Here is a 24,262-nt window from a genome sequence, read left to right on the forward strand (position 1 = left end):
TTATCATTATGCCTTCAACTATTAATTCCAGGCTCATTTTGAGGAAAAATTTGTGGTTTACTTATCTTGTACTGAATTTAATACTTTGCTTTCTTTTCATTTGTTCCCTAGAGATTTTGATGCAAATCTGTATCTGTGTGAAGAAGCGTTTGGCCTCTTACCTTTTAATACATTCGGAAGGCTTTCAGATACTCTCCTTTTTTATGCTTACGTATTTGTTCTGTCCATCACAGTGATGGCAGCCTTAGCGGTCGCCTTCCATAATCTCAGGTATGGCATGTTTCAGAAACCTGTCCTATGCTTTAATGAACTTGTTCTGTGTTGCAGAAAAACTACACAGTTGAAATTCAGAATGTCAGACACAGACAGGGTAGCTCAAAGGGGGATCGTAACCTGATTAGAAGGGATCCCACACTCAGTAGTTAAGGATCAACCAGCTAAGAGACAGCAAAAAGCAGGCAAGGCAGTAAAGACTGGTCTGGGAACAAGGTCCCCTTTGAGCCAGCTCTGCACTGCCCTTATTATGGAATGGGGATACTCAGAGGACTTAACTCTGCAGGGTTTTGTGGGGAATAAATAAGTTAAAACAATAGTACTTAGAATGCTGCCTCACTCCTAGAACATTTTGTAGATTTTAGCTGTCATTAGCTGGTATTATTACTGACTCATAGTCTCTATTTTGTTCTCATTATTAGTTTCCTGTTGTTTTTCTACCTTTCATCTAGCTGCCTTTTTTATTGCTCCTAAAATATCAAGAGTTAACTATTTTTTGTTTTGTTGCATCTTGCTATAAGGGGCTTATAAAGTTGGAGTGGACCATAACTATTAGCATCCGCCAAAGTCTTCAGTAATAATTGACTATGTCTAAAAAACTTAATGTGTCTACTAATCTGCTAAAAGAAAGAGTGAGGGAGTATAAAGACTTTTTTAAAGCTTGTAGAATACCGACCTACAAAGCTGTTGGAGTTTTTTGAATTTACTATCCATGTTCAATTGAAAGAAAATTAAGTGTAAGAAATTGAAGCTACTGTCATTTGTGAAAACTTAATGAAGCTCAGAAGGAAGCCCTTTTCTCTGTAGTTATCTTGCCAATTAAGGTGCTGGTGAGCTGTGATTCGCAGCCACCAGAGAGCTGTGCTGGGAAAGGGCATTAAAATGAGTCCAGATCAGTTGAGATGTTTTATGATTATTAAGAGTGAAGCCACATTGAACCGTGAAAATATTTCATTGACTATAAACTATTTTAGTATCTTTCAGAAGTGTTCTTAGCCCGATACCTAGCCCAAGATAAAGTTTAGCCCTGTGAAAATAGATGGAAATTATTCTAGACAGTGTAATTTAATATTATTCCAGACACGCCAAGTGTCGACAGGACTCTAGACTGCATGCAAAGCAGGAAGTTCAGTTGGCCTACAGTATTTTGTGAAAATGTCTGCCGTGCTCAGTGTGAATCTGTGAGCCATCTCTGCAAGCTGACTTGATGTATGAGTGTAGGTAAAGATTTTAGAGCATCCTCATCTACCAGGTAGGGGTATTAGAACCTTACTAAAAGAAAAACATTACATTAATTAAAGTAATACAAGAATTATAGTATCTTAATATTAAATAACTTTTAAGTAATTTGAAGGATATTTTGCCTTCAATGCCAAGTATTTGAAGTATTTCTACCAGTTTAGTACTGGGAAGGATGATACTATTATGTTTACACAACACATCTGCATTAGTGTAAAGGATAGGACTCCGAGGGGATTAACTCATGGGCTCTGTATTCACGGGATTGATTAAGAGCTTTCCAGCTTGGCCGGGGAGATGGGGAGAGGTGTTGCAGAATTCTCTCAGGTACCAAGGGGAGATGAGAACATATGTTCTCCTTGTCTGCAGCAATCTTTTAGTATAAGCAACGTAGAAGCCAGAGTTTGGGTTGTAAGAGATAAGATCTAAGTAAAGATTATTACCAGTGGTGAAAATTACCCTGCAATATCAGCTTGATTCTCATGTGAATCTAGGGTGGTGAAAGGATTTCTAGGAAAGAAGAGTTCTTTAGTTGCATGGAAGCATCATACATACCCAGGTCTGTTGGATTTTATGAAGGATAAGTGGGGCCTTATAAAGGTATTGTTTTGATCTTAACCTGGCAGCCCTTCCTGCTGTTTCCTTATCCCCTTGACAACAAATGGTGCAACATCCGAACCCACTCACCCATCTCAGCGTCTCTAAAGTTCAGACAACAGGATAGGACAGTATGCGCTTACCCGGTGTGATGCAGTTTAGAGTACAGCATATCTATGCCCCATGCAGTGTTCTTGCCAGAATAAATGAACTTGACTCTAATAATTAACCTCGAGATCTAATTACAAGTTTATAAGGAGCATGGGAATAGAGAAATGTATTCAGTACCACCACAAGGAGACAATCAGCCAAATCCAGAAGGTGGGAGTAGTTACAGGACAAATGATACACTTCCTTCGACCAATAAACGGCCTCCAAGTGGAGGATACTTGTACTGATTGAAAATAATTTAAGAGATGTTGATGAAATGCATTGTGAAAGCTGTGGGTCCTAATTCAAAGAAACCACCTGAAAAAAGCAATGGCATTAACGGAAAATAGAATATGAATTCGGCGTTACATGATAAGGAATTATTGTTCATTTTATGGGTGTAATTATTTGAATGTAGCCATATTTGATTAAAAAAATCATGTCAGGCATCTTTAATGAGGTATTGGTTGGTTAAAATGTGATCATTTGTTCATAAGGGAACTGAATTCCACGTTTATGGATTCATTTTTATTTTTTCTTATTTGTAAAAACTTGTAAAATCCTAGTAACTCATGAAATATCTTTAAAGATATCTTGCAATTTAAGTGATTCCAAAAGAATTTTTTTCTATTGTAATTTAAAGGGTGGAAGCATTCTAAATTTTTACTTAAAATGAAATTTGTTAAATTTTAGTTATTAATGCATTATGTTATATAACAGTTTTATCCTCACGAATTCAGAATTGATTAATGCTGATTCATTTTATCTTAGAGCAGTAACACATTTCTAAATACATGAAGGCATAAGTTTCTGGTATTCTTAAAAAAGATGTAACTAACTTAAAATGATGTATCTAGCTTCTATTTTGTATGTGTGCTGTTTTATTCAGTGATTCTACAAGGCAGCAATCCACGGGTCAATTGGGAAAGTGCACGATCATCCTGAAACCAGAAACTGCCTACAACCTAATACATACCATTCTGTTTGGATTCTTGGCATTGAGTACAATGAGGTATTTTGTCTTACCTGTTTGCTTGATTTTTTTATTCGACCACTCTTTACCCGACATATTTTAGCAATGCAACTTGGAAACTAACAGTCCTCTTCATTGATAATTATGGGTCCCATAAAAATGCCCTTGTTTACTATCTTCTCCAGTACAAAATATTATGAGTAACCAGTTTATTCCTAATTACCAACATTCCTCCATTTTTACTTCTATGATTTTCTCAAAAGGCAATGAAATGCATAGCTAACCCTTGGCGGATGGCTCAGATTTCCCTCCCACAGACAGTACAGCTGAGTCACACCGCGGGTGTGTCCGCCGCTGGCACGGGTCTCTGTTCTTACAGAATGAAGTACCTCTGGACGTCGCACATGTGTGTGTTCGCGTCGTTTGGCTTATGCAGCCCTGAGATATGGGAGTTACTCCTGAAGTCGATCCATCTGTATAACCCAAAGAGGGTCAGTGCTGTCCTTTGCCATTCCACTCTTACTGTTAGAGTTTGAGGATTTTTTTCATACCAGTTACTGTTGTTTTCAGTAGTTGCCTGTTCATTGGTCTGATGAAATGGAGACTAAAATTTGAAGCTGAAAATAGAATAACTGACACATTATGATTTTTTTTAATTTTAGAGAGCGAGCGAGCGCGAGCAAGGCAAGGGGGGAGGGGCGGAGGGAGAGAATCTTAAGCAGGCTCCATGCCCAGCACGGAGCCTGATGCGGGGCTCGAGCTCACAGCCTGAGATCATGACCTGAGCCGAAATCAAGAATCCAGCGCTTAACCAACCGAGCCGCCCAGGTGCCCCGACACATTATGATTTTATAAGGAGTTATTTTTTAAATAAATTTATTCTTTATTTTTTAAATCCTTTGTTTTTTCCCAGACCATAAGTTAGATATGCTCATTATACTGAATTTGGAAGTACTGTAAGCATACAAGGAAAAATTAAAAATCACCAGTAATTCCATTATCCAGAGTTATCACTATTATTATTATAAATTGTACTTAGAACAAATATTAGTAAGTGTATGGTTATGATTAATAGCCTATAAATGCAGTTTTGAGTTGTTCTCCCTTATAAATTCACAAGGTGGCAATATGGTAGAAGCTATGAGTATCTCATGAGTGATTGGGACCCTTGTAGTTGTTGGGCAAATTGGAGACTCACGCTCCATTAAAGTACATTTCTATTGTTTTAAGAAGAAAAAAGTCATGTGTTTACAAAGCAAAACTGTAAGGCAAAAATACCTGTGATCTAAATAATGTCTTTCTTATATAGATATGTATAATGCGATACTCAGTACCGATATTAATACTGCTGTATCTGTGCTATAAGGTAAGACTGATTTTCCTCATTCTTGCCATCATTAATTTAGCAGAATAATTGCTTTGACTCAGTGTACTCTGTATGTTATTGGCAAATAGAATGGTTTGCAGAGGTTACAAACATCTGCTTCGCTTCTCATGAAGGCACTTGGCGTTGATGGGAAAACTGATCTGTTTCCCAAATAGTATTTAACAAGTAAAAACAACTACAGTTTAATTTTTCTAATTAATTTTGGTTCTGACTTACTATTCAGCTGATGCAAATTCAGAAAATAAAGATGTTTTCAGACCTATATTGAGGTGAATAAAGTAGAAAAATAATTTTCTGCTGTTACCTGCCTTATAGAGAGAGATCCTAAAACACATCTTACTTTAACCTACGTATTTTATTAGACGGTTAAAATCATCTTTGTAAGAGGCTGCGTATATGTAAATATGTACAGTCCCAGATTAGCCTCATTAGCTGTCCTTCAGTTTCAATAGGAAATCATGAAATTCTTCAGATTCTCAGTTGACTAATTTCTGAAATAGCTTTAACTGTGTTCAGTTCTGAGAATCCTCGGTAAGAGACAGGGAGTCACCAGTCAGGCTATTTGGTGACTTTTGTCCCATCTTTGAGATTTAGAGGCTTGAATCGATACCTGGGCAGGAAGCCCAGACTATGCTATCCAATTGAGCTTTTACCCTCTTTTTTAAAAATCTGCCATTTTTTTTTTAACTTTAGATTTTTTTCCTTCAAGTTTGGTTTTATGTTAGAACAATAGATTTCCTACTCTACTGTGTATAGCCCCTCATTTGGGCGGGGGGCTCCAGGGAAGAGGGGGCTCACCCACGGAGAGGATCAGCTAGAGCAGCTCAGCTTTTGGTTTTATTTGCTTATACTTTCATGTAAGATTTTATCTGAAGCCAAAGGTTTTAGGCTAAAAATCATGTTTGCTAATCACTATATTGGATGATTCTACTGTAAATATTTCAGAAAATTACGCTCTATCATGTTCCTGTCTATCAAAGCATCTACTGTGGCAGGCAGAGCACTGGGCTAACTCAGATACTGGAAAACAGAAATAGGTTATTTCTTCCCCCCCGCCTCTGGGAATTTTATTGCTCTAATTTAAATAAATGAAACTTCTTTAAAACCTCTGGAAAGCAACAACTAAAGATTATAAACAGAGTGTATGTTTAAAAATGAATGAGGTACCTTAACCTCTCCACATTGGTTCTGAATGATAAAACACCCTCCTCAAAGAAAAGACTGAGCTCATCATGCTTCTTGTCTCTCACTAAGGACGGACGCACACTATCAGTCTTTTTTCCACAGTCTCTCTGTGCGTAGGCTGAGTGCTTAGGTCTCAGCTATGTATTTGGAATTTTATTGATTTTTTTACAGCTATTTGAGGACTTAAATCTCTTGTTCTTGGTAAAATTGAGCAAGGAGAGTATAGAAGAAATAAACTGAGCTATACAGCACTGGTTCCCAGAGTGTGGTCCCCAGAGAAGCAGCATAGCATCACTTGGGAACTTGTTAGAAATACAGATGTTTGGGTCCCACTCCAGACCAGACCTACTGAATCAGAACCTCTGGGAGTGGAGTCCAGAAATGTGTGTTTTCCTCGGCCCTCTAGGTGGGGCTAATGCATAGAACTCGGCTTCTCGGCAGAGGGCTTGACATTCTGGGCTAGATTATTCTTTGTCATAGGGGGCTGTCCTGTGTGTTGTAGGATGTTTAGCAACATCCCTACTCTCTACCCCCTGGGTGCCAACAGCACCTCCCTCCAGTCTTGACCATCAAAAATCTCCAGACATTGGGAAACATCCCCTTGGGGGTGGGGCAAAATCCCTCCACGCACCCCTCTTGAAAAACATTACTATTAAAAACAAAAAACAAAAACAGTTATAGCACCAAAACCATCATTTTACGAAATCTAAGTAGACATTCTTTGAATAAGAGAGTTAGTAACTCGGAAGACTCCCTCCAAAGATTGGCCTGGCATCAGCATTGCCCTTCCCAGTACAAGAAACCCCAATGCATCCAGCTTTCACAGTACAAAACAGTCTAGATAGTCCAGCCTCTCAAAATGTAAAAACACAAAGACAATTAAGATGTTATGTATAGTAAGAAGTACCGTGAAACTGAGGCTGTTTTCCAGCTATTGAACAGATTTACCTGTAAGTAAAATGAACTCCTGTATTTCAAAGCCTGATTTTGAGTTTTATGGAGCAATTGTAATGAGGATTTCCAATTTTCTTGTTGATAGTAGCAATTTTGCTGTATGTCTCTTTAAGACAATCCTGTTTAAAAGGGAAAAGCATGTACTTCACTCTAAAATCAGGAGCTTAATAAAATTACTACTCTCGTGTTGATTAACTTACTGGCATTGCTGAAATCTCACATCATTTAGAAACAGCAGTTAGTTAATCCAACACTTATTTTCACGTTGTTTAAGAAGTTTATCACAAGATGGTGTTACTAGATTTGAACATTTTCAGAATTAACAACAGCATCTTCTAAGCTAGAAAAATATCTAATATCCATTGAATTCATAGATTTCAACATATGTTTTATACCAAAAGAATGAGGACATATCATTAAAAAGTTGGCATTCTATTGATTATCCAAGTTAGTAGGGATAATTGAAATATTACACAGGTTATCACTGAGTCCCTGTGATTACATCTCTTCTAAAACTCAGAGCCAGAAGTACTGATTTTCTATCACCAGCAGTTTTCCTGGTTCACGCACCCAGGGGACAAGAGGAGAATGAGTGCTAAAAATGGCCGAAGATGAGATGACAAGATAAGAAAGTGACAGGGCTGAAGCACAGCTACCAACGAGTCGGGCGCCGCTCTGGTTCCAGTTAGTGGTTCTGAAGTACAATTACTCCATTTTCCACATTAATGAAGCACAGACCCATTGGCAGTGGCCTTCTTCCAGCATAGGAATTCTGCTCTTCACCGTAGGGTGTATGTAGATGATCAAGGCTTCTTAGCCAATCATCATTGGATACAGCAGTGAACACGTAATTAATTGTTGAATTAAACAGGCAATTATGTTAGAAAAGCCGTGGACTCGGAGTGGGATGTTTACACTCTCTGCATCACCTTAACTAACTAAGTTGAGTAGGAGGCACGGGTGGCATAAATAGAATATTCAAATGCCCCAGATTTTCCTAGACAGTCCTACTTACAGATACTCTTCTCTCCCATTGTACCTGCAGTTACATTAAAATACATCGAGGCATTTGTCCAGATTTCCAGTGCAGACGCTGTAATCACAGTGAAGAGGGGGCTGGATTTGGAGTCCGGTTTCAAGTGGTAGCTCTGTCCCTTTTGACCTGGTCAAGTCATCTCCCTGAGCAAGCGTCTCCTGACTAGTAAAATAAAAAGTGAACAGCAGTAGGGATGACGCCTTCTGTGTCCACTTTCTCCCTGGGTAACTGCGGGGATGAAGGAGGTTCTGCGTTCCAGAGCACGTTTGTAGCTCCACAACGGTGCTGTCTTGTGAGGGCACTTTCTGTCTTGAAGGGTAGATGGCGCGATGGAAGTCAGAGTTGCTGGTACCCTGTGAGCTTCCTCGTGGTTGCCATTCCCGATACCCAAATTAACGTTGGCCTAGATATTAACACCACATACGACAGCATTTTACTTTTCCTCAAATAAAAGCTCTTTTTTAAAAAGTTGACAACCCCTCTAGCCCTGAGCAGCTTTGGCTCAAGATAATTTGGGGGACTGGTCTCAGACGTTGGATCGCTTAGGCCAGGAGGGCGGACTGCGGAGGTGAGGTCGTTCTGATACTGCTGTTGTCCTGTTGATCTAGCTCGCAAGTTCTATGCAGTTTCTCATCTTTCGTTTGAATCTTAGTGATAGTTGTGGGCGCGGGGGTGGATTTTGTTTTTGTTTTTGTTTTGTTTTTAATTTCAGTTCTGGCCAGGAATGATGGATGAACTCTCCGAGTTGAGAGAATTCTATGATCCAGACACAGTGGAGCTGATGAACTGGATTAAGTAAGAGGATTTTTTTTAACCTTTAAAATGTAAAGTGCCTTTTAAGAGTCACTATAGACCTCATTTGGTGTTTTCTTTTTTCTGAATCTAATTGTAAAGATAACATTCATTTTCAAGTTTTTCTTTAAAACTCTGTATTTGGAAATAATTTCTTTCCATTCAAGAAATATTCTCTCTAACCACAATCTCATGAAGAAGGGAAACACCCCACAAAGAGAGGAAAACAGAGCTGGAGGATGTACTCCACGCCACTGACAGCTGTGGAAAGAAAGCTTTCTACTCTTGGCCAATTTCACCTTTATTGTTGCTTTCCTTTTAATACCATTCAGATTTTCTGTGACTGCTGACACATGGAAGTATTCTTTCCTTGTTAATCATGTCAAAATTACACTGGAATCCACAGTTAGAGTCCTACTAACTCCGTGCACATTTCATTTTAACGAAGTATATTGCCCAAGCCTAGGCCTAAAGGAAACTGAAAATACAAAGTCTTTTCTCTCGAACATCGTCGTGTTTAGCATTATATTGGTTCTTATTGTTGCCTGCGTTCTGTTGCTTTGCCTCAGCATCCGGCATCAGGATGAACTCTGTGTTCGTGAAACCGGCCTCCCACCAGCACACATAAACTTTTCTACCCAGAGCAGTATTCCTGTGCCCTGTACTACTGTATTTCCCTGCTTCATAACCAAAAAGCAGCAGTGTAATTATTCACATGTAAATACATGTCGCAAATCTTGTGTGACGTATTCCGAAGGCATCGGCTGAATCGTCTCCATCCCTTACTTAGGATTTTAGTAGCCATATTGGCACTTGCTCGTGACTAATGTTGACTAACCAGTATAGTTTGCACTGCTTGTGTATTAAGAGATGGTAAATGTTTGATAGCTTAGGTCTCTCGAGTGCAATACATGGGTTTTATAGAGATTTATGTCTAAAATATATATGTGGCTTTGGTCCCAATGTCGGACTGGCTTTGACTGGATGCAGGGAGTATAATTTTTCATCTATTTCCAGTGCTGAGATTACGAAGCAGGGCTTTGTCTTTATTTATTTATTTAACTTTAAATCATGGCAGACAATTATAGAGTAAATAATTCCTTCAGTATTTATTGTGTATGGGGAAAGAGGGTTATTCGTATAAAGAAAAGCTAATTACTTTTGCATTAACTGTAGTCAGCTGGAAATTTATGACATGTACATCTGAAGGTGAGGCTGATGTTTTCTGTTTTTAAAATTGCACTCCCGATTCGAATGATGCAGGGCACCCGCTCTCTGTCTGGTAGAATCCCGAAGCCGGCGGTTCTGGCAGATCTACCCAGATCATTGTTGTAAACATCCCACCTCCACTCCCCAGTCTTACGGGAATGACTTGTAACATCAGTCAGCACGCGTCCTGGCAGATCCCGGGTTTGGCAGTGTCGGCCTGGGTGTACTTACTGTAGAGCTTCTATTTCTGTGCTTGTCCTCACAGAAAGTTAAAGTTTCTGGTTCTGAAAAATTGTGGATGAGAGATTTTATTCCAGGTGTAAAGAAGACAGTCTGTTAGTCTGTTATTTCTCTCATTTGGGAAAGCGATCTTTGTTCCTTACTTTCTCCTTTCATTAACAAGGTCCGCTCCCTGTATGGAGACATATTCTTTTTACTTTTTAAAAAATCCTCAGCAACTGGAAAGCTTTGTATTGTTCCAAAATGTTGGTTCCATTGTGATCTAATCCTGCTTGTTTTCCTCTTAAAATTCTTCAAATCCAAATTATTGTTTTTGCAAAAATAGCTGCTGGGCATGTTTGTGAAATAAGCTTAAGTGATGATGAATATATGCCAAAATAGGGTCTATTTAGACACAAAATTTATTTGTTTAAATCAACATTTAAATCGGCTCTGGTCTGTCACCTTAAATTCCAAACACAAGGGAATGTACTTAATATTCTTTTAACTCGCCTTGATTTCCTCTGTTTTGGAAACATAAACTCTGACCTTCAGCTTTCATTTTAGTACTTTGATCAGTCACGTGTGCCCATGACATGAGTAGGTAGGAGCTGGGCTGGAGACCAGGCTGCGGCCTAAGGATACATGGCGTGTGTCCGAAAGTCTGTTTGCAATTGTCCGAGGGCGCCCCCAGGCCTCCGCTGGGGACCCAGCCCTGTCAGTGAGGAACGCCTCCCTCTCCCGGCCTGGCCTGTTGCTGTCCTCAGCCAGCCACCGTGGCAATGCCATGGCCGTCCGCCAGCAGCACAGACGGGGGCGGGGAGTCACCCTCCATTAAGGATGGCTGCCCTTGAGGATGCGTCAGGATGAGAAACAGTGACCTGCAGAAACTCTAGGGGAACCTCGAGTGACCCTCCATTATGGCACAGGGCACCTCCCGTGTGAAACGTTGAGAGGAAGCTTACCCGCCATGTCCCGGTCTCTGCTTCGTGTACTTAGCGCCGGCCTTCGGCATCGCTCTTGTGCTCCAGGGACCCTGAGCTTCCGTTTGGGGATTAGGTCTTGCCAGGTATTCACTTGGGCTTCTCGGGGTCGGAGGGTGAATTGAAGGATTCCATCACCTCAGCAGGACTTAGTTCTTTTCTTTTCTTTCGGAGGGGCTCAGGTATGACCTTTTATTGGCTAACCAGACAGCTTATTCCATTAGGATACCACTTATTAATATGAGAGGGGCCATACCAGGGGGGATTAGATTTCTGTGAAAATATTGAAAGCCTTAATGCATGAAGTTATATCTGAACTTGTATACTTACGAATACAATCGAACAGCTATTTACTGAGCACCAACTAGATATAGGACATGATGATGAATGCGTAAATGGGGTGGCTGTCCTTTTTTTTTGTGAGAGAGAGAATTTTAAGCAGGCTACATGCTGGGCATGGAGCCTGATGCAGGGCTCGATCTCATGACCCTGAGATCATGACCTAATCTGAAATCAAGAGTCAGACACTCAACCGATTGAGCCACCCAGATGCCCCTCCATCCATTTTAATACTGCCTCTTTGCTAGGGCAAATGTTGAGCCTCATCTCAGCGCCATTGTTTTCATTCTTTTTTTTTTCCATATTCTCATTGTTGACTCTATTTTAAGACTTTGAGAGGCTTACCAGGTTTCAATTGAAATATTTTTAAAGTTTTAATTTTTAGTACAGAAATGTCCTATCTTTAGTTCCTTAGAGATTTATTTATTTAAAGATTTTATTTATTTATTTGAGAGAGAGAGAGAGAGAGCACGAGTGGGGGGAGGGGCAGAGAGAGAAGCAGGCTCCGTGCTGAGTAAGGAGCCTGATGTGAGGCTTGATCCCAGGACCCCAGGATCATGACCTGAGCTGAAGGCAGATGCTTAACCGACTGAGCCGCCCAGGTGCCCCTGGAGTAGAGATTTAAATATAAGTATAAATTAAGAACACTTTGAGATTCAATTCCTCATTAACCAGCAAGGACATTTTGTTGAAATCAGCCCCAGAACCTTCCCTGGGAGAACTGGGAGGCTGCTCACCCCACCCCTTCCACAACACCACCCGTGTGCTCGCTCACTTGGTCGCCTGCCTCCCACGTGACACTGACGGGCTGCACACCTTGCTCCCCCCAGATTAAGTGCCGTGTTCATATTAACTCCTTTTTGCTGATAATGTTTCCCAAATACAAAGGTTAAAACCTGGTATGTTGGGCTCTTTGGTTTTTTGAGGTTGTTGGGTTTCTTTCTTTTTTTTTTTTCTGTTCTGGTATCACTTTCAGCGAGCCTGGGGTGGTATTTGTTGGGCCTTCTCTGTGACTAGGAAGCACATTTCCTTCCATGAGGCCAAACACAATAGCAGGCTTCATACCTCATTCTTCTGTGACCACTTGAGTGTTTCAGTCTCGGTTCCTGAAATTCTTCTCTAACGTTTTGCAGTTAAGACACTCCTATGGGGCGCCTGGGTGGCTCAGTCATTAAGTGTCTGCCTTCGGCTCGGGTCATGATCCCAGGGTCCTGGGATCGAGCCCCACATCGGGCTCCCTGCTCCACAGGAAGCCTGCTTCTCCCTCTTCTACTCCCCATGCTTGTGTTCCCTCTCTCGCTGTCTCTCTCTCTGTCAAATAAATAAAATCTTTTAAAAAAAAAAACAATCCTATAGATTTGAATATTTTGAGATGTGACATTTTAACTACGGGGCTTTAGAAGAGTTTTCACTAGCAGTAGTCTGTTTTCAGTGATGAAGCCTGCATGTGCAATATTTTCTCAATGGGACGAAGAAAATGGCCCAAACTTCCTTAGCATTTTATCAAAGCAGAAAGAATTACTGGATATTTTAAATATGATGAAGGTTAAGTTCAGACCTTAAATGCCTATAAGCCTCTTTTATATTTAATGAATCATTTTGTGGTATTTGCATAATTCTATAAATTTTTGAAGTGTAGATAAAGCAAATGTTCACACATTATATTATAATGCTCAGTTTACCCATTAGTTCAACAGTAATTAACTTGTTGAAGCTTAGAGCTTCAAAAATAAATGAGATTATTTGTTCAAAATGCCATCAGGTCTTCCTGGAATGACATTTAAATTATGTAATGTAAATCCGTTTGACCTGTGAGTCCTTGTCATTATTTAGTGACATTTCTTACAGAATAAATTGTTTGCAGGTTGGGCAGCCTGCCTATAGAGCTTGGCAGAGAGCTATAAAAACAAATTATCCTTTCATTTTATACATCATTTGTTCAAACATTGGTAAAAATTGCTTTGTTTTTCTATAATAGAGAAGTGTCATTCAGTGGTTAAAAGCACATTAGCTATTTTAGACACAGACCACAGTCTGTGTCAGCAGAAGTATCTGGGAAGGAAGAAGAACAAGCATTACACCTGCCACACTGCATGTTTTAAGTTAAGGACAAAGAATGCCTTTCCCCTCTGCCTGCTAAGTTTACCACAGAAAATATAAAACACAGTGAATCTAGGTTTTTAAAGTTCAGAAAATGTGTGATTGTTTTTCATTCTGTTCCACTTTGCTTGTTTGTTTTACTTTGCATTTGCTTTATGGGTAAACTTAAATATTTAAAGTAGCAGTGAAATGTCCCAGATTTACTATGGGCTAGCACGGAAAACCGAATCAGTAGAAGAAAGCAAATAAACATCATCTCCGCTATGCTTGGAAGTCAGTAGATTTCAAAGAAGTAGTCTTTCTAGTTCATTTGATAGGCATTAGGATGCTTGTATTTTGCTCCTTTAAAATAAAACCAAGGACCTTAGTGAAAGACTCTGTGAACAATCCAGAAGATTGTTGCACCAACAGTTGAAACAGATTACATTACTTTTAAACTTCTGACTCCTGACTAGTGAGGCCAAACATTAAAACACGTCGCAAATGAGGGCAGTTTATTTCATTTTTCCCTCAGCGCCTCTCAGCAGTCATGGGACCCATCACCTTGCTCTGCCTGGAGATGACTGCTCTCCCGGGGACTGCACCCTGTGTGTTCTGTTTCCAGGATAGCTAAAGGCCCACAGAAAGTGCTAGTAAATACGTGCTGGACTAACTACTTGTTTATTCGGAAGTGCTTGCCTGTAGTGGGAGCTGAGTCTGGCTCTATTCGCTTATTAGCTAGTAAGCTTCTCGAAGCCAGGTTATCACCGTACGGTGTTTTGCCGGCCCAGCACATTGTAGGCCCTCGGTGCTGTAGTTTGAATAAAGAATAACTCTCTAACTCCCCAGCAAGCAGTTCAGGACTTGGGACATTTTAAACCTTTGTGAACTGTGTAATTCATACAAGTGGTATGGTCAGAGTCCAGGGAGGGAGATGAAACCTTGGTCATAAGCCATGAATAGACAACAGTCATCTGTGTCTGCCACAGTTATAAAATAAATGTAGACTAGCAACAGCTCTGTGCATCTCCCTGATGTTGACCCCTGTTCTAATTCAAAATGGTGATGCTAAGACAGTCTGAAGATTTGAATGGATGTTATCAGCTCAGCTGTGTAGAAAGACCAGTTGGGTACCCTCTAGGCAGAAACCAGGATAGCTCAGCCACAGTTAAGTCTCACCTCTACCCCACGCTCTGCCAGATAGGGAGACCAGACTTCACTCCTTCCTGCATTCTGCATCTGATCAGGTCAGTGGCCCCAAAGACAGGCACTGTGGGGCATTATTTAATATGTGGCATTATTGCATTATTTATTGCAGTGGAATGGTTTAAGCCAGTTAGGAGTATACAAAAAGAAAGACTGGCTTGGAAAAACGTTGACATTTTCTTGAATTAGTATTTGCCCGCGCTTACTCGTCCTTGGCAATTCTAACACACTATGATGAGAACGGCCCAGGCCTGGGGCCCAGACTAAGTGTTTAATAAGGGTCAGTTGAATTAAACTAAGTATTTGTAAAATCTCCCGCTAAGGAGCACTACACCTTCACATGTTGTCATTGAAACCCTTGTGTCCCCCTGACCACATGGGGCTAGATATCAAGAATTCCCTGTAAATTGTCAGTTCAAGGGGACAGAGCAAACATCTGTCTGTTCTTGTGCTCCTGGGTCTGCTTGTTAGAACGCTCACAACCTACCGAGCACAGCCAAGCTAACTAAAAACTGTTTTCTCTTGGAATCCACACCTTGGGCTCTGGCGTGAGTAAGGGGGGATGCAGGTTATGTGTCATCCCCAGGTGCCCATTGAGAAAGCGCCTTGAAATCCAAGTGAATGAGAGTGTCATTGTTAGAAAAGCCTGAGTTCTTCAAGTAAGTTATTTGTAAGTGTTGCAACTTAAACTGTAGGATGTCTCACTCATAGGCATCCTGAGGCCTTTATTGGATGGCATTCACACTGTAGTCTTACCTTAGCATTACACTGAAGTGCATGGAACATCCTCGTGCCATATGGGAATATGATGGCGGCCTCTCTTAGAAATGTAGCACCAGAGTAAGTCTCTGCCCTGACCTCCAAAAACACTGAGGAGGACAGCCTGCTCTAGCTCTTTCTACAGAGCATGTTGCGTTTTAATAATTTCAGTTAGACTCCTTCTCAAAACTGTCCATCTTCTCACTCCCCCTGGCAGGCCGAGACTCCTCTTTCTGAGCACAGGAAGGGCACGTGTGGCCGGTGGTGCTCCCAGTGGGCCTCTTGAGGACGCGCCGCACTGAGGAGAGCCTGTAGAAGGGCGCTTATGTTCTTCACAATAAACTGATACCTTGTCAGTTTGCAAGGGACTCCCAGGTTCCCAAAAATATGTAATTAAAATCAACTACTAAAACTATTTTCCAGAGGGAAAAGGAAAAATGCTCTTACTGTAATCGGGGAGTCTTTCCTTCATCCTCCTTCCTTGTCCTTCACACCCCACGGGGAGGCAGAGGATTGCAGCTCGGTGGCACACGGGGAGCGAGGTCATGATTTAATAATATGAGAGTGCCCGTATTCCCCCACATTCCTTAGACTTTCATAATCAGGACTGAGGAAAGGAACATAGGAAATACTTGTGTTCCCACATCAGAAATGGTGTATATCCCCATACTGAGTAATAAATTACTTGCTTTTTCAGAATCTTCTGTGTTCTTTTGTTTTTACAAATTCTTTTTTTTTCTGGAAAGCAATTTATCATAATATCTGTGATCTTTTTTTCTGGTTTTAAACAAAAACAAGGAAATTGTTGGAATTGACTCATGATCAGCTGCAGTTTCTGGCTTTATAATTTGTTTTACTCTAGGCAGCCCTTTAGTTAACTTTAATACAAAACGTGATGACAGTCTTCTAAGTTCTTTTTTGTCAGAATCTTTTGTCAAGAGTAGGAGAGGATTATGGGATTTAGCCTGGAAGACTTCGAGCCAGGAGATACCCACATCCTAAGACCATTCGTTATAAGAGTAAACCCAGCAAAACAGTGAATGAGAAATTTCCCAACCATTGTCAAAAACAGATAGAAGTTTCATAGAACAATTTGAGTGCAAATGTCAAGGGACCTCTTGTGTTTTTCCCAAAGTCTCAGCCCTTCCTGACACAGCTGGGTGATTCTGGGAGTGTGATGTTGTCTTCATTGTTGTCTGTGAGGAGATCTTAGCTGTGAGGTTAATTCAGACCCTTGAAATCTTTCAGCTCTCACACTCCAAGGAAGGCCGTGTTTGCTGGGAGCATGCAGTTACTGGCCGGAGTCAAGCTGTGCACAGGAAGGACCTTGACCAACCACCCACACTACGAAGACAACAGCCTGAGGGAGCGGACCAAAGCGGTGAGGACCCGGCCGGCCTTTCCTTGCCTTGTAGCTGATCAGAGCAAGTCGGGCCTGAGCCCCTGGGGCTGGCGGCTGCTGAGCCTAGACTTTGCCCTGCCCTGCCCCACGTCCACTACAGGCATCCATATATGTTCCCCTTGGTTGGAAGAATCACAGAAGAAAAACAGCTTGAGATGTACTGAAAAGAGCATTTGAGAACAAAGCTGTCAGCTTTTGAATCGGAGAAGGAAGGAAAAGGAGTAGGGGCACACTGGTCACTTATTTTATGGACCGTTGTGTGCGTGTGCGTGTGCGTGTGTTAATTGGTAATATGGCCACATGGTTCAAACTTCAGAATAAACCAAAGGGAACTTAGTGAAAAGCCTACATCCCAGCCCTCTGCCAGCTACTGGGTCCCCTCACAGGAGACAAATAGCGTTACCAGTTTGTTGTATATCTTTCCACAGGGATTTTATGATATACAAATGTGTATACATACACACATGCCCCATATTCATATTCTTTTCCCCCTGTTTTACGAGACAAGTCACATACTACATCTTGGTTTCTTTGGCACTTAATATATTTTGCAGCTCATTCCAAATCCGTATATTAACAGCTTTCTTGTTTTTAAATCTACAGAAATTGTGTTATGCAAATGTAGCATATTTTATTTAACCATTGGGGTTGTTTCTCTGTCTTTTGAAGTTATGTAAACAATGTTCCAAATGGTAGACTTGCATACGTATGACTCTGCACATCGATTCTTAGAGGTGGACGCGCCGGCGTTTGTAGCCGAGCGAGACGGACGTCCTGAGTCACGCTCTACAGAGGGAACCAGGGACGTTCCAGCCCGCGGGGCAGGAGGCACCTATCTCCCCAGCGGTGGCGTCAAACGTTTTAATGTTTTCTGTCAGTCACTTCTTAATCTTAGTCGCTGAAAATTTGCTGAAAAGTCTTGTTTTGGCCTGAGACTTAACTAGCCTAAAAGCACATGATTTTTACTAAATCCATTGGATTTTATGAGAATATCTGAACCTAGAGTCCTGCTAAAATGGGAATTTTTCAATTGGTGCCAGTGTTCGAGATTGCCCCAGGTTAGCTGGAGGAAGCAGGGAGGGTGCCTGGCTCCCCAGACCCAGAGTTCGGCGGGGCGGTGGCCCGTGTGGCTGGGACTCGGGGGAGGGGCGGAGAAGCCACGGCAGGTGCACGGGGGGGCTCCTCCACGCGCCACCACCTCCGGGACCCCGTCCGTGTCTGGGGACCGAGCTTTGTGCTCTCACAGAACTAACGTCCCGAAGGTCCTGGTGCCCTTCTGCAGTCATGGGAACACCTTCGGCGTGAGGCCCGCTACTGGGCTCCGACCAGGATGGCCCCACGGCGTCAGCAGCAGAAGCAGACCACCCCCCTGGCGTAGCGCCCATTTGTGCGGGCACGCTGGCCCTCGGCACCCCATCTCTTCAGTCAGAGCCACATCATTAGAAATCAGTGTGCCGGAAAGGAGTCGGCAGCCCTCTCCACCACCCCCCGCACACATACGCACGTGCACACACACACACAAGACACAGAGCCTCCTCCTGCTGCCAAGTCGCAGAACACAGGGTGCTCGCCATCTGTGTCTTCACGGAAGGGATGTGACGCTGGTGATGAGCAGGAAGGACGTGCCTCCCGCTGAACCGCCGCTGGGGGCTACAAGGTGCTCTTGCTCTGGGAAGGGTGAGAGAGAGAGAAGCGTAGGGTCTCCTGCTGCTCACGCAGGGACCAACCTGCCTGGCACCAGGGACCTGTGGCGCTCCTTCTCCACAGCTGCTGCTGTCAGAAGCTGGGGCTCCTGACAAGTGTAGGTGCCCCAAACTGCACCATCATGCTTAACGGACCCTTTTCGTCCAAGGATCTTTTTAAAGGTAGAGAGTGAGTCTGATTTACTCCACCGTGTTATTTACCTTTGGGAAGCAGCCTTAGAATTGGCACCTACCAATGAACAACTCCCAGTGATAGTTCTAAATCCGTATCTGTCGGGTGTCTAAATCCAAATGTATGCAGCATGCCTCACCCTTCCTTTTCTCAAGGCTGAGTCATCACAATATTGTTTGGCAGTGTCCCCCACGTGCTGCAGATCTGTGGGTGAGGGAGTGGCCCGCACGGAAACAGGTGTCTGGGTCTTAGACAACCCCCGTGAGACGCCACCGCATCAGAGCCCCTCCACTAACTTCCTGGCAGTTGAGTGGCATTTTTCCCTATTCCCCTTTCCTCTCATCGTGCAGGTTTATCAGATTTATGCAAAGAGGTCCCCAGAGGACGTGCATGCCCTCCTGAGGTCCTTCGGCGCGGACTACGTCATCCTGGAAGACAGCATCTGCTACGAGCGAAGGCACCAGCGGGGTTGCCGGCTGCGGGACCTGCTGGACATCGCCAACGGGCACGTAAGCCTGTCCCCTCGTCCTGGGCGGGACTCCTGGGGACGGGGGTCCAGTCGGAACCTCTATACGTTACAGAATGATGACATGAATCAAGTACCCAGCTTCACCGCATTCTGTGGGACTCCCGGCTCTGGCACTTCAGTGATGGCCGTGGGGACTGCTGAGGGGACAGATGAGGGAGCTTCATGTCAAATAGAGCAGCTCTGTCTTCAGCTGATTTGTATCCTGAGGCTCTGCATAACATCCATTTTTTAAAGCTTTGCTGTTAAAATCAGAAACAAAACCTTGACCTTTTAAAACCTACGCTCCGAAGCATCATTTTGGCTGGCACGTGAGTGTGACTGTGACAGCAGGGCTTCCCTCCTAGCCGCTCCTGTCACTGTCCCCTTTGTCCACGGGCACAGTGCCACAGAGATGGCTTTCTGCGGCCAAGCCTCCACTCCAGAGCAGAAGAACAAGCTATTTCTCCCTCCTCCTCCTGAGGAAAATGTTCTTAGAGCTATGCCAGGTCTCAGATCAGCGCAAGCAGAAGATTTTCATCCTTTAAGAGGTGGTGTGTGCTGTAATTATTTGGTATAAAAGCTGACAGATATTTTAAAAAATGAATGGGAAAAAATGCTAAACGTGGCCTAAATCTCAAAAAAAAAAGAAAAAACTTGACTGTACAAAATTGGAGATTCGGAACACCTAAGATCTACTCTCATGGCGAATTTCAAGTATAGGGTATTTTATTTTAACTGTAGTCACCATGCTGTACATTAGAGCCTCAGGACTCATTCACCTTATAACTGCAGGTTTGTCCTTTGACCAATACAAATGTACTCATTCACTTGATTGTGGTGATCATTTCACCATGTCTATGTGAATCAGACCATCAGGTTGCATCCCTTAACCATACACAGTCTGATTTGTCAGTTACGCCTCAGTAAACCCGGGGGAAAGAGAACATGAGATTCAAATTTTTGCCCAACTGTCTTGAATTCAGAGGATAACAGACTAAAGACATGCATTTAAATTTTGATTTGTGTTTAATTTTTTCTAACTAATGAGTTGGAGGATTTCCTCTGGTCATAGTCATCCTTCTCTGTACTTCATTTTTGTGAGAGCGACAGTGTAGTACATTCCTAAGAACAAGGAGATCCAAGTTCTCCTTCTAGCTTTGCCATTAAAGGTGATCATCCTGTTACACTCAGCTTCCCTCCTCAGCCTTGATGTATACTTCCAAGGGGAAGTTGGACCAGATCATCTTTTAAGTAGCCACTGACATTGAAATAATACAATTTATGTTCACCTAACATACCACTCTCAAAGGAACCCAACACCTATTCCTACTTCTCTTGTCTCCTATAAATATGATATTTCCCCCAAATTGTATTTGGTTTTGTTTTGGCTTTAGATGATGGATGGCCCAGGAGAGAATGATCCCGATTTGAAACTTGCGGGCCACCCTCGCTTCTGTGAAGAGATAAAGAGAAACCTGCCACCCTACACAGCATACTTCACTAGAGTGTTCCAGAACAAAACATTCCACGTTTACAAGCTATCGAGAAACAAGTAACCAAGCTCTCTGTTCAACCTCTATTTTTGATACGTGAAAGTCCATCCTAATGAAACCAACAGTAACATTTCGTATGTCGTTAGGTAGCCTGTACCACAAAGCTGTGATACGAGTAAGTTGTAGAGATGTTTACACAAGCGTCACTGTCCTTGAAAGTATCTTACACAAGCTTCTGTCTTTTTTATCTTGTTTCATTGATGTTCTTTAGCCTAAACTTCTCAACTTCCTAGGAGTGGTCTAGAATTTCGTTGCTGGGGAGAATACTAAGTGGGCCACAGTGGCCTGAGCAGCCACACATCATGGTGGAAATCCAGAGGCTGTTCAGGATTGAAGTACTGTTAATTGACTTCAGACAGCTATGGTGGAATCGAATTAAGGGGATGCATAATTAAATTCTTTAGTGTTGGTTCACTAGTGAAGACCAATGGATGGCTTTTTAAAAAACTCCTTATCATCCTGTTTCACCTAAAAATTTTATAATGTTTTCCAACTGTCATGCTTTTAATATTTTTTTTAAAAATCATGTTAGGTCTTTGTATATATCTAAAACTTTTGTTGTGCCCTGTCTGAAATGTAAAGTTTAGCACCTCAGTATATGAGTCATGTGTCACGTGTGTGTGCGCGCATGTGGGTGCATGTTTAAATGCCGGATACAGGAAAGTGTGACAAATTCCTTATTGTAAGTCGTGAAAGGAGCAGAAATGTGATGTAGCCAAGCAGGTTTTGTTACTGTTTAGTGTTATTTTAAAACCTATTGATACTATTTAGCCTATCCTGCAAGTAAGAAAATTTTTCTTCATTTCTTACTCATTTAAATTTACTGGGTTTGCAAAATTTTCTAAACTTTTTGTTTTTAGCCTTTGTATTTTTTACAGCCTAGAACCTTGCAAAGTCTGAATATTTTTAAAATGTTCTATCTTAACTAATTCATTAATACAGTATTTTTGGCAGAGAGCATTTTCATACCAAATTTGATTTGTGGTCTCCAATCTTACTGTGAGGGCCTGGGTAGTGTTACTGTTTTTCTTACTAAAAGGTAACCAAGTGCCTCTAAGTCATGCTTATTTGTAAACAACAAAGAGGATTATGTATACCTGTTCAAAAATTTTTTGATAATTGCTTTTATAATTAATTTCTAATGAGGGGGACATGTAAAAGCTGCTGATGAAAGCATATTGCACATTTAATTAAATCAAGATGGGTAATGAAATTAACTTTCTCCCCTGTTCTTGCCAATTGGAAATGATGTAAAGGTTTCTCCTTGCAGTTGTACTGAAGTAAATTACCCTAGGCATCAGGATAGATATATCACATGTTCAAATTATTTCACATTCAGTTACTACTTATTAAACAGTATTCAGAAAGAAATGTTACACTGTCATGTCGGACTCCAGGATACGTGGCTTTTTTATCAAAACTTACTTAAATAAAAAAAATTGACACTGGCTGGGTTACTAAATTAGGCAGCTTAAACTCCTGAATTATGTCTTTCCTGTATCCTGTAATAAGGTTGGAGACCACTGCAGTTTAGGATAATACAGTAATAAAACACTGTAATCAGTACAAAAACTTTAATTAAGCCAGTAATGATGCATGCGTGGTGTGGCTGACAGCATGGGTCAGTACTTCCTTCGGCGAGTGCCTTACTCCTAATTGAAACGAAGCACATGTAAGGTACATGTTAGACCACGTAGTTTTTTTTTTCAAGTCCTCTATTACCTTCCTGATAGATTTCGGTTTTATTTTAACTATTTCTCTGTATGCACTAATCTAAGCATTTGGGTATGTGGAGTCTCAGTGTAAGAAACATGTACTTAAATTTGTACGCTGATCATCACCACCTTGATGGCACACAGGGATCTCTTTCTCCTAGTTTAGGTGCCATTGTTGCCAAGACACTGAGTGTTGAGTCTTCAGTGAAAAATATAAAGTGCCAAAAAAAAAAAAAAAAGTCTTGCAAGACAAAATCCACGCATACGCTCTTTCCAAGACACTGTGACCATGTAGACATTTTTCTTTTCTGATGACCAAGTCTGTCAACAAATCATGTTGAACATTCTTAGTGCTCATCAGTTTCTCTTTTACGACCTTCTCGTTGGAGTCCACAGGAGGAAACAGGAAGAGTGACTGACTCCTGGCCCTCTGCCAAGCCGGAGCACGCCACCTGGGGCCTTGGCTCCCCGCCACACAGATCACAGCGGCTCTGTGAATATTTGGTAATAGCCTCAGATTGTGGCTGGTTTTTTTTATGGGTAGAATAACCACTTGATTTTGCTTCAGAGTTAGCATTCAGAAGAACCTCTAAGTACAATAAGTGCTCTTACCGATCCTCTGCTTACGTGACTCACCAGATTCCCCGACAGTCTCCATCCGTCCTGTGAGCTGACTGACCAGGCCGCTCCCCGTGTCCCCTCCCTGCTGTGTGCTCAGTGCCCGTGCCAAACTGCTCTGTGCCAGTTCTCCTTCTTGTTGTGAGGACACAGTTCAACACAAACTAGGAAACAGGGGTGGAAAAAGCTATTTCTGTGAACATTAACTGGAATGCTTTGGTAAGGTTTGATAAAGGTTGAGTTGCTGATAAAAATTGCTTTTAAATAAATTAGGTGTGGTTGGGAAAATTCTAAAATATTGGGAAAACATAAAATTCAAGAAAATTTCTGAGCTTCGATTGCTTTATAGATTTAAGTACTCGCTCCACCTTTAAAAATATCTAGACTGACCAGAGGTATTAAAATGTACCCAAACCGTATTACAGGTATGATTTATGCAAGCATAGAACTGGAACCATTGAATCCTTATTGCAAAGGAAAGACCTTGGCTTCACAGCAGATTAGCAAATGAATGGACAATTATACTTTTAAAGTTATGATTCCCTACTTAAATCTACTTACTTCATTAAATGACTTCATTAAATGACTGATACTGATCACAGTGGCTAATAGAGATTCTACTACAGTTGAAAGGTTCCAGTTACTCTTTTATTACAGACTTAAGAAATAGGGATTCATTTCAGATGTAAGAGCCAGGAGCATAATTAGGTGTTATCTAAGCCATCTGTTGTCCACTTAGAGATGATTTTCTTGAACTTTGTGAGGTCAGCTAGGGGTGTGTGTGTCGCCGTGCATGTGTGCGCGTTTGTGGGGTGGGGCAAGGACAGATGTAGATACTTCATCTGGTCTGCATCTTTACTTCACAATTAACTAAAAATGTTTATTCTGATTCCACGTGAACTTTGTCTAAGATGTACCAATTTTAGCTCATCTTTGGCCAAATCCTACATGAGTTAACATAGAAATACTCCATTTTTTAGATTTCATTTAAATCTTGGAATTAATAGGAAGATATTAAAACATTTTCAGATCATGTATCTTGGTTAATATGCTCCCAAATGCTTTATATATGACAGCCTTTTGGCCCAGAAGAGAGTGCTTATCTGTTGATGGAAAAAACTTTTAAGATGAGAGTAGCTTGCTTTCTTACGGCAACTGGCAATTGACTTTCTGTATTTAACATCCTCTGGGTAAAATCTTACAAAGAGCTT

At 41.6% G+C, this 24,262-nt stretch overlaps 1 protein-coding gene across 7 annotated transcripts in view; it reads left to right on the forward strand.

The window, feature by feature from the left end:
• The window catches only part of DPY19L3 (dpy-19 like C-mannosyltransferase 3), a 71,734-nt gene extending 49,056 nt beyond the window's left edge, over window positions 1-22,678 (forward strand). For 5 of the 7 annotated variants that reach the window (XM_032390108.1, XM_032390107.1, XM_032390105.1 and 2 more), the window contains 8 exons: window positions 112-270; window positions 3,149-3,271; window positions 3,612-3,723; window positions 4,542-4,598; window positions 8,507-8,589; window positions 16,629-16,761; window positions 19,008-19,166; window positions 20,560-22,678. In XM_032390108.1, coding sequence (XP_032245999.1) covers window positions 112-270; window positions 3,149-3,271; window positions 3,612-3,723; window positions 4,542-4,598; window positions 8,507-8,589; window positions 16,629-16,761; window positions 19,008-19,166; window positions 20,560-20,721 — 988 coding nt within the window. In that variant the 3' untranslated portion in view covers window positions 20,722-22,678. The remainder of the gene's footprint in view (window positions 1-111; window positions 271-3,148; window positions 3,272-3,611; window positions 3,724-4,541; window positions 4,599-8,506; window positions 8,590-16,628; window positions 16,762-19,007; window positions 19,167-20,559) is intronic. The other 2 variants (XM_032390109.1, XM_032390111.1) reach the window with 2 other exon arrangements.
• The last annotated feature ends 1,584 nt before the right edge of the window (window positions 22,679-24,262 follow it).

This window comes from Phoca vitulina, unplaced genomic scaffold, assembly GCF_004348235.1.
Source record: "Phoca vitulina isolate PV1807 unplaced genomic scaffold, GSC_HSeal_1.0 scaffold58, whole genome shotgun sequence".
NCBI classification, from domain to species: domain Eukaryota; kingdom Metazoa; phylum Chordata; class Mammalia; order Carnivora; family Phocidae; genus Phoca; species Phoca vitulina.